Source organism: Barbatula barbatula (genome assembly GCF_947034865.1).
Source record: "Barbatula barbatula genome assembly, chromosome: 11".
NCBI lineage: Eukaryota > Metazoa > Chordata > Actinopteri > Cypriniformes > Nemacheilidae > Barbatula > Barbatula barbatula.
Genome location: NC_136774.1, coordinates 6110009 through 6128653, shown reverse-complemented (window position 1 = coordinate 6128653; position 18645 = coordinate 6110009). Strand labels below are relative to the sequence as shown.

Genomic DNA, 18645 nt, shown 5'->3' with positions numbered 1-18645 from the left:
TGAATGATCAAAATCTCAATGTTATACTTTTATCTTCTATCCTTTTGAAAAAAGCATTTGTGCTTTTCATAAAAAGCTATTTAAAATGTGCATTTAAAACTTGTTATTGTTTTATTTTTTAAGTGTTAAAGCATGAATCAAATGAACAGTTTTAAATGTATGTATTTATTTATGCATTTAAAATGATTTGTTTATTTATCGTTTTATTGTTCGATTAAACTACATGTTAAAACACAAATTAAATAAATCATTTGAAATAAGTCTGTTAATTCCTCAATTAAAAAGTTATTTATTCGTTTACGTTTCTTTGTTTTAATGATTAAATCGATTCTTCGTTTTATTTCTAATCGGCACTATTTCTTGAACAATTTCCAATACAAAAAAAATCGTTTTTAAAGCAATAATATTTCAAGATATAGTATTATGTATAATATAATTTGATATTATATTGTACATTGTACTATTTATGTTCTTAATAACAATATTATACTTATAAATCTGTATTAAACCAATCTGACATAAACATTATTTTGCATTCATATTTATAAACGGTGTCTCGAAAATACTTTAAGGCTTATCTAAGCGTAAACGCGCGCGACTTCAACCAGCTCGAACACACACAGTGGCGTCATCGCCTTGTCACGTGGTCTTTTTGGCGCTAAATTCCGTACCGCTTGTATCACGCACTGATCGCGCAAGAGAATGTAAACATCAGAAAGTCTGACATGATATACTTTCGCTTACATTAAAAAGGTTTCGCCCACACTATGTGTATGTGCATGCGAATACACGGAGTGCACCTCTAAAGAAAGAACGAGACTTAATTCTTCTTTGAATCAACCGTAGCAGCTTTGGATTTATTTGATATTTTAGGATCAGTTCGTGCATTGTTTCGCGATGGCGGATGCGATGTCAGATGCCGGTGAGGTCAGCGGAGAAGAGGAGAGTCAGGAAGATGTGATGACCCCAGCGGAGCTCATCTCCAAATTGCAGGAGGTAAGAAATCGGAACCTAACTTGATATCATGTCGTATTCTTCAAAGAAGTAAACATTTGCATGTACAGTATTACACCTTTGCACACTCCACCACCTAAGGTTACACTTATTAATTATGAGATAATTAAGTATGACATAGTCAAGGTTAGTAATGTGCTTTTTAGAAAGCTTTAATGTGTGTCACTTATCAAGAGGTCAACTTTGATGCTGTGTTTCAGGCTTGGCTTAATGAGAAGTTTGCTCCAGAACTGTTGGAGAACAAGTCCGAGTTGGTGGAATGTGTGATGGAGCAGCTCACACACATGGTAGGTGTAAATAGCATAAGAGATCACGTACTGTTATAAACAGGGTTTTGGTGAAACGTGTGTGTGTGTGTGTGTGTGCAGGAAGAAAATCTCCAGAGAGTCAGAAAAGGTGATGTGAAGGCCAGCATGCACCGTATGGAGATCGATCGCATCCGCTTTGTTCTAAGCAGCTATCTCCGCTCAAGACTGCAGAAGGTATTTTATCATTCTAACTGTAAGTTAAGTGTCTTGCTCACATGTAAAGCCCGAATGCTCTGGTAGTCACATTAGTAGCATTTGCCAGGAAACTATATTCATCTCACATACAGTTCTTGTTGTCTCCTTAGATAGAAAAGTTTTTTCCTCACGTTTTGGAAAAGGAGAAGTCTCGTGCAGACGGGGACCCTTCGTTTTTGTCTCCTGAAGAGTTTGCCTTCGCTAAAGAGTGAGAGAATTCGTTCAGAACCATTTTCAAAACTGAACGGGATCTACTTAATGTCTCTGTCTCTCTCTCCAATAACGTACGTGGCGCAAAGTTTGTGGTGTTTAAGAATTGTTTCTTCTGTGTTTAGGTATTTGGCCAACACAGAGGTGTACTTGCGTGCTGTGGCTTTAAAACACATGCCACCAAATTTGCAGAGCATTGACATGCTGAAAGCTGGTGAGCACCAATAAGAAATAATTGTTTTGTGAACATTTGTGGATATTGTTTTGAATCTGTATTGACGGTTAACCGCAAAAGCGTACAAGAATATGTTGAAACAAAAGTGTATATAATTCAATTAACTTTTTAGATTTGCTTTCATAAGTATATTTATGAACCAGAAATGATCCATTATCAGACTAAAGTGAATGATTGACTGTTTTTATATGTTTGCTTGTTGTGCAGTTCCTGAGCCTTGCCTGGACTCGTTCGTATTCCTGAGAGTAAAAGAGACGCAGGAGAATATCCTCGTGGAACCTGAGACTGATGAGCAGAGGTACGGCAACACAAAAACAACACTTCTCGAAAAACGCTATGTTGGTTTTATTGCTGTAAAATGAAGAATTCCTAAATGTAGTGCATCTTTCTTTTTTCAGGGAATATGTTGTGGACTTGGATGAAGGTTCCCAGCATCTCATGCGTTACCGTACTATAGCACCTCTAGTGGCTAACGGTGCAGTGCAACTTATTTAGAAACTCAGGAACAGAATGAACACCTCAGAGAGAAACCAGTGATCTCTGTACTCGTTTCCTCATCTCCATCTAAACGTCTGTCTGGCTGGATCACAGTGTTGCTAGTCGGATCACTTTACTGTCATTTGGACTCCTTAGCATGTCCAAAACAGTTTTCTTCAAATTCTCATTCAATTCTCTTATTATTGTTCTCGAAGATTTGGGAAAAAAGTACCATTTTAAATGCCTTCTGACAAATGCAGTGCGACCCCTGAGAACTTGCCTTTGAAACGGAAGCTGCAGTTTTCTCTGTAAATGGGAAGTCGTTGGATTGCATTGAGGTCTTTTAGATCACTGGTCATTAGGGTTGTGCTGGAATAAAAACTGTATTTATATTTCCACTTGTTGAACATAAATCGCTTATTTTTAAATGAAACGCTTTGTGCTTGTCACACTCAATAAAAAGTGGTAAACTATGCTGTAAAAGTTTTGTCTTCACAAAAAGTTATTTGTAGTGGGAAAATGTTTTCTTTAGACTTTAATAAATGAAATAAACGGTTCTTGAAAGAATGTTTGAGTGAATGGGTCTTTAAGGAATCAGAAATAGTTCTGTTGAAAACCCTTTTGTAGCATCTTAATTTTGAAAGGGACAAAATAAGATATTTTAAAGAATGTAGGACTGCAAACAGTTCTGGGGCACTATTGACTACCATTGTCAAGTTTAGTTACAAGAATTCGTCCGAATATCTTTCTCTGTGTTCATCAGAACAAGTACATTTATACAGGTTGAATAACCTGAGGGTGAGTAAATCGTGACAGAATATGAACTTTTGGGTGAACTATCCCTTTAAGTTGCTGGTGTTTCATAATGTATGCAAAGATATGTGATTCTGTCAAGGCTTCAGAGGCAACAGCATAAACAACCTTTAACTTGAAACTCAAGTAAATGAAAAATGAAGTTTATTCAATTGTTTTGTGTTTAATGTTCTTATGTATTTAGTGTTCTCTACTCAAAAGTAGTGAGAGTTTATTAACTTAAAAGTGTTTAGGTAGTAAGTTTCCACAAATATTTTGAGGTATATTAACTTATCGGGGTTAACGTGAGGATAACAAAACCCATCATGTCTTCAGTTGACTTTTTGACTTGTCTTTGCCAGATACCAATTCCTTAATCTTACCCTTTCACCTCCTCTCACATCCTATCCCGTTGCTCAATTTCTTCAAAACAAATACATTTTATCACGCTTTATTTTGTATTGTTGTTCCAGCAATATGAATTATGACAGACAGAAGACTCATTCACTGCATAAAACTTGTTGAAAATGTTTTCAATAAGTTCAACTTTAATAAATAAACACACTCGAACAGTCTGTGTGAATAAGTAAAATGGGTACTATGCTTTCACTGACGTCACAAATGTATTGTCTACTGCCCATCAGTTCTTTGTAAATGTTGGGCTTTATGACAATTGCTTCCGGTATTACGTTAGCTTCCTTTTAGCAGACGTGACACCGAAAGCCCAAACTGTTCGAGTCTGGCATGAATCAGAGGAAGTTTAAACATTACATTACAATCAAGCTGTTGGCCAATGCATTGCACACACTGATACAAAGACTGGAATCTTCTGACATGAAGCCACAGGAAGTGGTCACACCTTCACTTGACCTGTAAACTTTCCTGTAAACTTGACAGGGAGCAAGAGGTTACTTCGAAGCCAAACATTGTTTATGTTTCTTAATGGTTTGACCTAAATTATTCAGAAGATCATGATTTTCATGTAATACACTCAATGATCCACTTTATATCATTTCATCCTTTATTCTAAATTCCTGTTTCGCCATTGTAGACATTTCCATTGAAAACACGTTTAGGCGGTCGCATTTATTTATATTTATGAGTATTCCGATTATTTGCATTGAATGTGCTACTTTCTATGCACATAAGGTTTTGTGTTAGGGGCCTTTAAACTGAGAAGAGGTGTGCAACAGATTAGCTGAGGTGTGAATTCTCAATCCTCCTTCATTGAGCTTTGCTCTTTGGGTTCATATTGGTAAATGGTAAATTATTGAAATGTAAGTTATCTTTAAATGTCTTTTTAGGTTATTTTTAATGTACACGTACATTCATTCATCAATATATTTGTACTGTAATTTTAAAAGATGGGTTGACTGAATCCTTGACTACCAAGTGTTTACAAAATTATTACGTTTTTGTTAGGCTTTTCATTTTGTTAAAAGACACACGAAGTCATGTGATCTTAAACATCTTCAGGAGACTGAGAAGCCTGCTACAAGCCAAACCACAGTGATGGTCTTGCATGTGTAAATCTGTAAAAACATCTATTGGAAAACATTAGCAGGCAAGTCAAAATGTTGCAGCAACAAAGTACTTTTGTAACAATATTATTGCGTATGGTTTTGAATCTAAATTCAATATACATCCAGTACTTTTGGCCACGGTTTATACTTGATCTGTTGTGTCATGCGACTCCAACTGATAAGTTTTGCATCATTTATGAGTCAGTGCTTGAGACATAAATGGCAAGTGTCCAGACCACACTCATCTTTGCTACGTGCTAAACTGCAAGTCTAATATGACAGTGATGGTCACGATCTCTCTTTCTCTGCCTCTGTTTGTGAATAAAGCAAATTCATGCATCCGCAACGTCTGAAGCCTACTGAGGTTAGAAATCACATTTGTTTCACGGGGAACCAGCCCTCAGGCTTTCCTTCACTGGCATTTCTCTACTCGAAGGCATAATTATGTCAATTTCACAGTTACATGAATCACATCGGAGAAAAAAAGACATAATGCACACAGTATTGTTTATTGAAAGAGAACAATGCACAAACACAAAAACAGAGCAACTGTTATATAGAATGGTTCACGATGCAAATTTATCATTTATGGGTTTTGTTATTCATTTTTATGTATTTACTCAATTCCATTTATTCATTATAATTTTATTCATTTACTTAGTTATTTATTTTTAGGCAACTAATGACAGGCTATTATTATTTGACGCAAATTCACAATACAATAAAAATATTAAATGTATTCATAATAAAATAAAAGATAATCCTATATATAATACAGTCTTTCATTTTTCATTTTACAATACATTCCGATACATTATAACCTTTGAATGTTATCTAAATATAATTGACCTGTTAAGTGTTTGGTGTCATGCTGATAGCTGATAGGCTGTAAATAGCTGGTTAATCGCATCCGGTCTGTGTAAAGCTGATTGGCTTGAGTTTGGAGGCGGGATCAAGCGGCTATTTAAAGTGACGTCACGCGGGAGTTACGACAAGCTTCATAAAACTCAGGTGTGCGTCATAAAGATCACATCGCGTCCGTAACGTATAGCACAAATATAAAGGATAACGTGAAAACAAGACTTGAGGAATTCCATGTTCAAACTAAAAGATTGAAAGTAAGCTCATGTGTTCTTTACTTTTATTGTTTAGACTTGTTTGGGTTAAGATGTGTAGCCAATGTTTTACTTGACTTACAACAACTCGTAACGTTAAAAGTGTGATGACGAAACTAACCTTAAATGCAATGTCTCGTTTTAACAGCTCGTTTTAAGGTCCTTGTGATTTAAGTGTTAAGAAGGGCGGCGGCCCGTTTTAGTTGAAGATGACTTGCGCAAAGTAAGTCTTCCGATATACCAACAGCCCATATACCAACAGCCCATATTAAAGTATAATGGTTACATCGACCTGCTAACAAAACATGTTCTCCCACTTTTACCCCCAAGTGTGTTGACGAGGTTGGGCACGCCGGTTTCAGTCCTGTCTATGGAAATGGCCATGAGTTTTAGGTGCAGAAGTTCTCCGCAGCACCTCGGCCACCTGATCGTGGGGTCCTCCCCTAAACCCCTGCGGCCCTGCATCACCCATCACCCGGCATTCGAGTACAAACACACTCGTATTGCTACCTCCAACACCGGCCGAAGAGAGAAACGCGTCGCGTTCGCGGACTCCAAAGGATTCTCCCTGATCACAGTGCGCCTGTTCTCCGAGAAATACGAGACGCCCGAACCCGCAAAAGAGCCACGAATCAAGAAGTTCAACTGCTTTCAAGAAACCGTAAATAAACGCGCACGGTTGCGTTTGGGCTTTGAGCAACCCTGCTTGGATTTCCAGGCGTTCAGATGTCGCCTGCGGGAGCTCACGGTGCTTTTGGAGAGCTGTAAGGTCACCAGACGCTCCATCCTGGGAACAGTGCGCGTCAGGAACATCTGCTTTGAGAAAGCTGTTCATATCCGTGTTACTTTCGACGCTTGGCACAGTTACCTGGACGTGCCGTGTACCTACCTGGATCAGTGCTATGGGGAACCGGGGACCGACTCGTTTGAGTTTAACGTGACGGTTCCTGAGCAGTTGGAGACGGGGGGACGGATCGAGTTTTGCTTGTCGTATTTGCCAGGTGGATTCAGTGCTGCTGAATGGGATAATAATAATGGCAAGAACTACTGCATTCATGTTTGTGATGTTTAAGCATGCCAACAAGCTGGATTTCTGCACTGAACTTTGAACCTGCTGTTTTAACTACTGCACTTTATCTATTCACGAACCAGCTTGTTTTCACGTGTTTCAAACGGTGACCTTTTATCAGTAAGTGAAATGTGTGGTGTTCACAAATCTCACTTTCAAGATTTGTAGGAGTTTGCTGTTATTTTGTACGATTTGGCCCTTTTAAAATGGTTTATGAAGTGTTGAATTCTGCGAATGTTATTTAATGTCAAATGTTTTATCAAATAAATGCCTTTTATGTAACAGCCTCCCTTTTTTATAGTATCACTAATTCTTTATCGTTGTGTGTTTTCTTATCAATACTTAAATGTTACTTTTCTCTTAGACTGTACTCTTTAAAGGTCGTAATATCTAATGTTTTGAAAGTCTCCCGAACAAGGATTATCTTAAACCTTAGTTAAATAAGGACATTTAAGTTGTAACGCATTTTCCAAATAAACATTACTATTGTGATTCTAGAGACAAACCAATCACACTCTTAAGATATGCCTTTGTAAATTAAGACATTTCACTTAGTTTTGGATTAGACTAACGTAATGCACCAACAAAACCGGTAACATGAGAGCTGTCTAGTCTCGGTGACAGTGAAGGGATAAACTTTGATTACAGATTTTTACAATTGTCTTTTGAAAGCAATGAATTATATGGATGGAAATTGGATTATGATGCTTTCTCATTGAATCATACTCTTTCAATGTTTCAAAATGACAGCTGAGATGTTTTTGAGACTGGGTAAGGTGTGTAGAGAACAATCATTCACACACACAGACAAATACTATATACACCTGAGATCGTACCGTGCAGAAAAATATTCATATTTGTATCTTTTAATATGATTCTGCACAATTTATTGCTGGTACTTTTAACAGATAGAAAGCACGTGTATGACTATCAACTCCCAAAATAACTAAATATTCTAAAAGTTATACAATACAATTGTAATGGTTCATTAAATTGTATATCCACTATAACAACTTATCTAGAATTATATGAAGATGAGAATGAACCTTGGAAATGAAAGACTTTCACATTAATGAATAAGTATTTAAGATTTCTCATTGCTTGGTTTCATAAAATCACAGCCACAATCTGGACCATGACCTTATTTAATCGAACTAAAAAAATGAATTATGTTATGACAGTGCAAAACCTTTTGGCACTGTTTGAAGTAAAGGGTACTGCACCACTCTCTTTATATTTGAATCTTCACTCTTCCAAGAACTTTCCATTTTTAGACCACCACCCGAAGTCCTCATTCTTATTCATGATCCAGTTATCTGGTTCTATTTTCAATAAACGCTTTCATTTAGAGTTCAGCGACCTACACTGATATTGCACACCTTACAGCTCGGGTCCTTTTTAGCATCAGCAGTAGAAAGGCTCATGAGCTGGTGGTGTCCACTGATCTGAGTCAAGCTGCCGTGCTCTAAACACATGGGCTCTGTGAACAACACCTCCAGTATGACATCACTGGCATGGCCGAACACAGATTCTTCTCCAGGAGTGTATGTCAGGAAGGGATTGTTTTTGAGGTCCAGTAACGGGAGGCGACTCTTGCAAAAGCAATCCCCCTCTGATCCGGCAGGGGCCAGCACCACCACTACGTAATGGTATGCTGTGTACATGCAGTAGAAGTCAGCAAAGTAGAGGTTAGTGCTCGGGTTGAGGAGGCGTTCAGCGGCAATCTCAAAGCGCAAAGGGCCGTATGGTGAGTCTTTTGGAGGGAGACCTGTGTCAAATTCCGTGTTGCAGCTGAGGAAGACGCCTCGCAACTTGCCATTGATGGGGGAGCCGTGACTTCCACTGTTGTCTTTGAAAGATGGCAGCATTGCGCCCCCACACTGAGACCTACAATATGTTAAATAATCAAAAGAGGGCATGCACGTGACGTCACATTTCCACGTGAACACGCCAAAACACGTTCCCTTGAGTGGCAAAACACTCATATCAATAATAATATCAGGAAATGCTATTTCCTGCAACAAATCAGTCTCCAAGGATACCTGGTTTCTTTGTAAATTGTAAGAATCACTGTTGAGTCCAACAGCTTTTTAGGTGTTAAAGGAAATGTTTGCATTCAACATACATTTTCATGATAATTTACTCACCCCTGTTGTCACCCAAGATGTTTATGTATTTTTTACTTTAGTCGAAAAGAAATTAAGGTTTTGGATAAAAACATTCCAGGATTATTCTCCATATAGTGGACTTCAATGGACTCCAAACGGTTGAAGGTCAAATTTTAGTTTCAGTGCAGCTTCAAAGGGCTTTAAACGATGATGATCTTATCTATTAAAACGATCGGTTATTTTCTAAAAATAATAATAATGTATATGCTTTATAAACAGAAATGCTGGCCTTGCTATGTTCTGCAAAGAGTGCTCACGACTTCACGTAATACGTAATTAGGTTGAAAAGGTCATGCTTGACATTGATAGGGCAGGGCGAAAAAATCCGTCTCACATCTTCTCCTCCAAGTTCAAAATCGTCCGACATCGTTGTTTTTCCTTTAACTCCCTTATTTTGTAAACAGTGTTTGACTTAGTATTTGAACGTTCAACTTGTAAACACTGAGTCGGCACTTCCGCCTATCACAGGATCTGCACCGGCATACTTTCTCACCCTCCTACACTCCTACACCCCTTCAAGAACCCTGGGTTCAGCAAACTCTTTCAGTCAACTGGTATGGGTCTAGCTTTTGTTGAAACTAGAAATTTGTATTAGCACCTATATTGTATTATTGCTACTGTATGACAAATGGCTTATTGCTCCTTCAACTCTTTGTAAGTCGCTTTGGATAAAAGCATCTGCTAAATTCCGAAATGTAAATGTAAATGCTAGATCCCCTTATTCATCATCTGGGATCGTTTAAAGCCTTTTTAAGCTGCACTGTAACTGTAATTTTGACCTTCGACCTTTTGGAGTCCATTGAAGTCCACTATATGGAGAATAATCCTGGAATGTTTTCATCAAAAACCTTAATATCTTTTCGACTAAAGAAAAGAATACATCTTGGATGAAAACAGGGGTGAGTAAATTATCATGAAAATGTATGTTGAAAGTGAACAATTCCTTGAACGTGGAATGCATACCCTAAAGATGGTTTCAAAGCAACAACATAAACAAACGTTACTGCACATACACGCATTCCTGGACTGCCCTTCATTTCCGGTACACATTCGCAGATAATAGAGTGACTGTAGAAACCGAGATGAACCATTACATCCAATAATTTTAATTTAGACGGCAATATCAACCTAAACCACTAGTATGTCACATGCGGCTTCTTTAAATGGGACGAAACTACAGAAACTACACTACCCATTCAACAAATTGTTTATTTAATCAAATTAACATACAACTAAATAATTTTTTTTCATCTAAAGCAATATTAACATAAATGTAATACAATACAAATAATTATATTATTATACACTAGTCAGTCCGATAAACAAATACAGACCGGAAGTTAACTGCAGTCCAGGTCCGCGCTTCAGATTACACGGCCAATAGCTTGGTATTTTAAACATTGGCCATTTTAAAAACCGATGGCCATTCTTCATTTGACTATATACAGTATATACTGTATACATGATGCAAAGACTGAAGGTGGAGTCAATGACGTCTGTGATCTGTCAAGGCAGTAGAGAGAATAACACTGACCTCACGTAGTGAAAGTATTCAGGATGCTGATTGCGATAGAACACAGAGAACCTGAGAAGTCTTCCAGCAGTCGCCTGAGCTTTGTCTAAGAGCTGCTGAAGATGCTCCATGGCATAATCTACAGGAAAGAACCATATGAAAATCTAGAAGTAATAAAGCATTTTAAACCAACACAAAATTAAGACCATAAAAAGTGTATAAATTAGACATGAAACAAAATTTGCACAATTTAAAAAACTACTTTTTACAAAATATTTTTTCAAAATTTTGAAATACTGTAAAGATTACAGTAAAAGTGTCAAATTACAGAAATAGACTGCATATTTATAAATTGGGTGTAGATTGATATTTAAAACATGTAATTTTACTTGTTGTACTCTTTTTTGTTTTATATTGTTTTTCTTGCTCCCCATCTACTAAATTGGCTAAGCCAGTGGTTCTTAAACTTGTTCGTTGTACCTTCGTTCCCTTTGTGCAGAGTGCATCATTTTGCGGCCCCCCAAATAAAGACTTATAACATTAAACTTAGAATTTTATTAACCAAAAACATATTCCGTTATATAATACTGGATCATCAATTCTTATTTGATCGAGGTCTTATTTTTTTATGTTTTACATATGTTTATGTTTACATTTGCATACAGTTTATGATAGATTTCTATATTAAATAAATTGCCACAAAATGTGTGGCCCCAGTTGAGAACCACTTGGTTACGCACTCAATTTATGTAATGTAATCCAGTAAAACTGCAAATTCTATGAAAGCAAATGCAGGAATTTGGTTTTATCCATTGACAATTTATTGGACTTCAGACACATTTGAAGATTTTAATCCTGCTTTTCAGCCTTATTTGGAGACTGGGCTCTCTGTGGAACAAAATAAGCATTTTTCAATTACTGGGCATTGTCAATCTCTCAAATCGATTGGTAAAAATCAAGTAAGAGATTCCCAATTCCTTTCTCCCATTGAAGTCTGATGAATGGGTTGAAAAAGCCTATCCCAGTTTGTAAAAACCCAATAATTTCTAATCACCATTTCCTTGTTTTGCGAGACCTGTACCCTTTACTTGCACCCCAACAAATAAAGGGGTGGGGCCTGATTTGAGGCTTGTTGCAAATGATGATTTTTAGATGTTGTGTCATTACAGTTATAATTTGCCTTATTGAAAAATGAAATATTGTAGCTAATAGCCTATGTCAGAGTTTAAATGATGAATTGTTGTTTTTTTCCATCTCGACTTACCTCCAGTACAGAACTCCACTACTTGGCTCCATTCAGACACTTGGTAGTCTCCATCAGGCTGTCTGATGGCAGTCTGTACAGCGACACAGTAGTCAGTTCGAGGGTTCAGGAACCAGTGGCCTCTGACAGCCATTGGCAATGGCACTGCCTTCGCCACAAGTTTGGTTGGGACATCCTGACAAACCAAACACGAGAGTGTGCTGTCAGTCAAATTCTCTCATCTGGTTACTCCTTTCATCCTCTGTAACACGTTTCAGTAACAATATGGCCTAAAATTATATACTTTTAGCACTGAGAGTTAAAGCAATGTGCTAAACAAAATGTAATGAACCATTTTATGAAAGATAAGATAAGGATAAAACCTTTCATGGTTGTAGCTGATAGTGATACGGACGTGTTTATCACAACTTGTAAGGTGGATTCATTTTACATTTACATTCCTTTTATATTTACAATTCATTTTGCATACGGCCGTGGAAAGAATTCAAAATTTTCATTAAATTTTCATTTGTATTGTGGCTATTCCTGTCCAGTGTTTGTTAAATTTCAACAAAATCAAACCTCAGGAGTGACATAAAGTCAGCAATGTAAAAGAGTGACAGCTTGACTAAACAAATGAAAAAAAGTGATAAATATCAAGGTTATCACATAAAAAATATTTATTTTTAACATTTCCTACATGTACAAATATTACTGTCGTGTTGTTGTGTGTGAATATTTGAGCATCGTTTCTTTTATTCTGACCCGTTTCTATTTATATTTAAAATTTGAGAGAAATATTGTTAGTAGTTGACAGAATAAAACAAACACATTGCACCTCTAAATAGTAAATTAAGAGAAAAAAAATTCTCTTAATTGTTTCCAGAGCTGTAGTCATAGATGTTTGCAATGGTGACATATACAGTAATGGGGTGCCAGACCGACTTAAACTGACAGTCATAAAAAGTTACATAGCAACATAAAATGCTTGCAAACGTGAATGTCATATGTTTTTAGGACTCAAATTGTAGTCTGTGACAGACACCTATAGGCGAGTACTATTAGTTGACTAAATGTTGTGTAGACTATGTTTTTAAAGTGTAAAATATTTTTTAATGCATACATTTCTTCTTCCCCCATTGCCAACTGAGACATTTCTCAAAATATCTTCTTATACAGGCCCGCGTCATTTCTGTATTATTTTACAAGCATGAAAAGTGAAACATTAGGAAGATGAATTATTCTAATTGTGCTTGTTGTGCACAACCAATTACGAAACGCTCAGAAGGGGCATAACCATAGCAACACCCTACCGAAACCCTTTAGTATCTCTCTGAAATGTAATATTAGTGCTGTGAATGCTGAAATCTCGGATGTAGTCTTCTTAACAGTATTTAGTAGCAGCTTGTGTCTCTAATTTTGACCGACGCTGTGCTGGGAAACACTTTCACATCACGTAGCATCCCAAATCTACCGATTCAGATCTAACATTCAGATTTTAATGTCCGTCCAGTATATCACAACCTGCGAATCATACAACAAGTTGACCATGAAGCTGCATGAGTGTACTAAATTGGACCGCAATATCCCAGTTTTTAGAGCCGGATGGTTTGGTTCACGATGAGTCATCAGCTTACAGCAGTTCTTTCAGCAGGAGTTTGTCATGTTCCTCTATTAGAAGTGACGAGAGCATCAGGGAAGCCTGAAGGGCCTGTCAGATGTTCTCATTACAAACACACCTACAGCCGCCTCATGCCCCCTCAACCCCATTTGCCTGAAATCAAGTTTAGTTCAGCCTCGAAAAACAATCACATTTCAGTATGAAAGGTCAATGTTCAGCTTACAGAAATATTAATAGGAAAACAAGGGAGAGAAATGGCTCCGAATTGAGTTAATGCCATGTGTTTTACACAGAAAGTCATTTTTGTCTCATCATACACAAATAAAATATATATTTTCCTCTATTTTATTAACTGTTAATATATTAAATCATTGAATTAAAACATTTTACAGCTTTTCCATGTAGAATGTCGAAAAACTGAGTAGCATCTGCATGCAAGCCGGGAGGTGGTCCACTTTTAGGACCGCATTTCTCAGGCTACGCATTTCTAGAACCTTAGGTTTTATAGCGACGAGTGCATTAAGTGAATCTGCGTGTTATGCTGAAGTACGGAACGACAACAAGAGCGAGTATCAAATGTGAATAATTTTGTTTTACATAAAAAACAATTGTGAAAAATTTTATTGGAACGTTATTTTCATATATTGTAAAATATAAGAACTTGGTTCCAAAATTTGGAAATGTGATTTTTAATAAATTGTAATACCCTTCAGTACCGATATATTTATTTTCCTTAGAAATATACATTATTATTTTTATTTTATGACATTACAATGGAGTTCTATGGGGCAATAAACTGCACCACAATAATAGGGTGCAGGTGTTATCCATCATGCGGGAAGCATGGATGGATGATCTTAGCGGAGATCTATCTTTCTTTAACACCACCTCCCTGTCTTGTGTTGATAAGTGCGATAATACAGTGCATTATTTTGGTTTAGATTCAGGGCTGAAAGGTTTGATCTCCGCACGGAGCAAGCCTCGTTGGATCTTTATTCGTATGGTGCTTCACCCCAAATTGCCCTGGGAAGATTGGTTTTGTAACAACTTCATAAATTCAATGAACAGAAACAGGTCCTTTTTGTGTGAGAGTAAATAAAGATTCTGTTGTGTTCTGGAAGAGCGACGCAATGATGTAGATCTAAAAAATTTAAGTAAACGCTCACTCTGTGCTTAAACCGATTCAGCTCGCCGCCCTCTTTACGTCTTAAGTCGATGAAATAATGCGTCACTCGTGTAGTGTCTTCATGGGCCATTTCCCAGGCAATCCGGAACGAGTCGCAGGTCAACTCGCTGATTTGAATATTGTGGGGTGTGGAGAGGAGATCCAGCTCGGCCATCACCTACAAGAATAAGTAGTGAAAAATGACAGGAGGGTTAGACAGAAACCATGTACTGTTGTTGGTGCATCTCAGAGGTTAGCAGATAGGTCTCTTGTGTTTTGGTCAAGTGTGGCTGGTCTAAGCCACCGCTCATAGATTAGCGCTCTGAGAATGTGTGAAGTGGACTGGTGTGTGTTTGATGAGCTGTCGCTTTCTGCTCCGGTGACCCCAGAGTAATGTTAAGTCACAAAACCTATTATCTGGCCTTGTGCTCGTATACAAGACCTTATAACTCTGAGAGAGCGAGCAGACGATTTATCAGCACCTCTCTCTCTTTTTCACCTATCACTACACCACAGCTCGCATCCCTCACATTCAATCAATTGCCCTCCGTTGGACCATTTTTCTGTGGAACACAAAAGATATTTTGAGAAACGTCTCATTGGTTTTGCGTTCATACAATGGAAGCACTTATGTTGTTTGGATGCCAACATTCTTAAAAATATCTTCTTTTGTGTGTTGCAGAACGAACAAAGTAATGCAAATTCGGAATGACATGAAGTCAATGAAAGAATTTCTGTGTTAAAGATTCCTAAGCCAATTTGTTGAAAGTCCTCCATATGGACGAGTGCTGACATCACGTATTCCTTCACGGCCCTGATGCCAAAAGACTGGCAACCAAGTGTTGGACAGCACAATGTGTGGGCTTAAATTCATGCCAGAAAATGAGAATATGTTTTACAGCAAGCATTTTACGCATGACTGCATGTGTATGTGGCCTGAGGGGATCATCTGGTCTACCTCATGATAGACGTTGATTAAAGATTAGAAGCTTTACACTGCCTTATTGTTTTATTTACATCCAGTGTCACACAATAACATGACAGCACCAATGAAATACAGGTTTAATGCCATGGTCCCGAGACTGGCGTCTTTCATTCAAAGGGAATGTAGGGCATGATGAATATCCTCACAGGATATGCTTCAAAGCTGCAAAACACTCACTCACACACACATGCAACACACGAATGCACACACACACACACACACACACACACACACGCACACACACACATGCACACACGCACACACACACAGAGAGAAAGAGTGAGAGCTCTGCAGTACACCTCCTCTATTTTTGAAAATCTTTGAACGTTTTGGAATAAGTCTCTATGTTCCTCAAGAGACCACGGTGTCACATTAAAAAACATTTGTTTGACCATTAGTATTTCTTATTCTAACATTTTTATTGTGTATTCATTTTCATATAACATAATTTCTCATTTCTTTCATTTGATTGTGGGGTGAAATTTGACCTGATCTTAACAGGTTTTCTGTGAACATACTTATAAAAAACGCTAATATTTCGGCAGCCGAGGCGCCAGAAAAATTGTGAAATACTATTTTGTAAAGTAAATGACATGTTATTCATGCTATTTACACCCAACGTATTATGCTTGCGGTAAATTTGACATTTCTGTAATACATTCCATAGCCAGATTCCAACTGGAAAATTATTTGTTGTTAACCTGTAAAAAAAATGATTTTACACAATTGAACTGTACATTTGGCATTTTACAATATACATGCAATGTAAAAGCCTGTGATTTTACAGAGTTTTGCTATGTTTTTTTCCAGATTCTTTCACGTATTTGAGAAAAACACGTCAAATTACAGGACAAGACTGCACATTTTTAGAAGAAGAATATGTCATTTAAAGTGGCAATACTGCTATTTTACAGTATTTTATTGGTGCCCCAGCTGCTGGAAAAATACATTGGTGTTTTGAAATATAGTAAAAACCATCAAATGACAGATAATCACAGAAAAATCGCAAGCCATGTAAAACATCATATTTTACCTTATAACATTTGGATTTTTTTTTAATTTCATGGTATTTTATTTGCACACCAGCTGCTGGAAAATGACGTTTTTACTGGATTCTTTACAATGTATGCGAAGAGGAACATATATAAACGTATACGAAATAAACAAGCATAAACAAACATTTCATTGGGTAAAACACACAGAAGCGAGAAACATTTACACATGATGTGATGTTCAGAATGGGCTCATGCACAAAGAGTGGTGTGTGGAAGTGCGGTGTGAGGAATCCATTGAGGTATTGTCCTCTGGAATGAGCTGTCACACACTACAAGACCCTGTGATGATTCTCAGAGTATTAATGACTCTGTCACGCTTCAAATTTCTGGTCATGAGCGGATCTTATATGCATCTGCAATGCAGCCCTACTGCGAGTAAAACTAGTAAAGGAATCGGTCTTCTATGATTCACTATAATATATGAATTACACAAGACTTAACGCCCCAGATACAAGAAATCACACTTCTCGAATGTGCAATAACAATTATTTGCGTCCTTCCACTAAATCGTCTGGGTTTGTGGAAGTCTACAAGGCAGGCCTGACCTCAATTCAATACAGCTGAGATTTGAGAGGAAAAGAGCTGAAAAAAGCATGATAATATTGTATTATAAAAGACTGACCCACCTGCTGATATGATGGCTGACATTTGTTTCTTTAAAAATGATCGTCCTTGGTCAATGAATAAAAGTGAGCCGTTCTATTGTCAGTTTCAAAACACACCAAAAGCACTGTAAATAAATACATTTGACAGGATGCTGTATCAGCAAGTCCTGAACACGGTACATTATCCTGTAAATAGACAATTGAAGATATTCTTGCTTATATATGCAACTGATAATATAACATTCATATTAAAACCATGAGTAGACATGTGTAATGGAAATATATGGAGATAATTCGATTTAGGACTTATACGGCACAAAGAGATGCAGAGATACCACGACACACAGATTCCTCAGAAAATGATTAAAAAGGGAAGACTTACCTCTGTGTGCGGCACTAACAGCAGCAGCAGCTGTGACAAAACAGAAAAGATTTCACAGTCTCTGCCTTGGATTCTCCGTATTTCTCTCTGCCAGCTCCTTAAAGAGGATGAAAACTGAGCGAGAGGGAATCTGGTTTGCCCCCGCTTGCTCACTTTAACTAACCATCTCTCTCTCTCTCTCTCTCTCTCTCTCTCACTCTCTCTCTCTCTGCTCCACGGCTGTATATGCCAATGGGAAATAAACAAGCATGAAAAAGTGCAGCGTCAATGAACCATAAAAGTGAAATAACAAGCTACTTACTTGCTACTGCCAAACACACATATCTTTAGCACTCCAGCACGGACCAGCCAGTCCAAGGCATATTCACTCAACATTAATGTCCCGGAGTGTAAATTGAATTTGCATCGCATATGACCACTATTTAAGACAGAGCAGACTATGGGAAATACTCAAACATACATATGAGTAGTAGCACCTTTCTCAATAGTTTTCTTTTAAGAGTATTTCTTCAAGCATGGCGTTTGCATCTTTTGTGGCAATGTCACTGGTTACATTAATGCATAGCATCTGAAAGAGATTTTTGCTTTTGAGACACATTATGCCTGACTGTTATGAACGGTATACAAAGGTAAAACTGTTCAGTAATATTAATCCTTATATGATCGGTCATATTTTTTGTAGGAAAAGATGACAATGTATATATAGAATCATGTGAGTTATAAAGTAAATGTCACAATTATCCTCAGTCTCTCCTCTAAATAAACACACACATATGTATTAAGTTTAATAATACAATTATAAACTGTATATTTCCCTATATAGAGAATTTGATGTGACATTGAATGTGTATCTTACACATCCCTCTGTGTTGCAGATGGTCGGCATCTTTATTTCAGAAAAATAGGCATCAAGTACGCTTCATGTCAGACCGTGTGCTCCATGAAGCGTAACAAAGCTCTCAATCTGCAG

General features: G+C 37.3%; 3 protein-coding genes across 3 annotated transcripts; 2 read left to right on the top strand and 1 right to left on the bottom strand.

Annotated features, from left to right (window-relative positions):
• Nucleotides 1–596: 596 nt before the first annotated feature.
• gins4 (GINS complex subunit 4 (Sld5 homolog)) lies at nt 597–3075 on the top strand. The gene is made up of 7 exons (XM_079468529.1): nt 597–996; nt 1215–1301; nt 1383–1496; nt 1628–1725; nt 1853–1941; nt 2170–2260; nt 2361–3075. Exons 1-7 carry the CDS (start codon nt 898–900, stop codon nt 2455–2457), a joined length of 675 nt encoding a protein of 224 aa, XP_079324655.1. The 5' UTR covers nt 597–897; the 3' UTR covers nt 2458–3075.
• Nucleotides 3076–5702: 2627 nt separating this feature from the next.
• On the top strand, nt 5703–7445 carry ppp1r3c2b (protein phosphatase 1 regulatory subunit 3C2, duplicate b). Its single transcript, XM_079467014.1, has 3 exons — nt 5703–5872; nt 6018–6092; nt 6200–7445. The coding sequence occupies exons 2-3, from the start codon at nt 6079–6081 to the stop codon at nt 6939–6941; spliced, it is 756 nt and encodes a 251-aa protein (XP_079323140.1). The 5' UTR covers nt 5703–5872; nt 6018–6078; the 3' UTR covers nt 6942–7445.
• A 319-nt stretch (nt 7446–7764) lies between these two features.
• phyhip (phytanoyl-CoA 2-hydroxylase interacting protein) lies at nt 7765–17794 on the bottom strand. Its single transcript, XM_079466817.1, has 5 exons — nt 17676–17794; nt 14650–14826; nt 11884–12058; nt 10641–10758; nt 7765–8825 (listed from the first exon to the last, which is right to left on the bottom strand). The coding sequence occupies exons 2-5, from the start codon at nt 14821–14823 to the stop codon at nt 8291–8293; spliced, it is 1002 nt and encodes a 333-aa protein (XP_079322943.1). The 5' UTR covers nt 14824–14826; nt 17676–17794; the 3' UTR covers nt 7765–8290.
• Between the last annotated feature and the right edge of the window lie 851 nt (nt 17795–18645).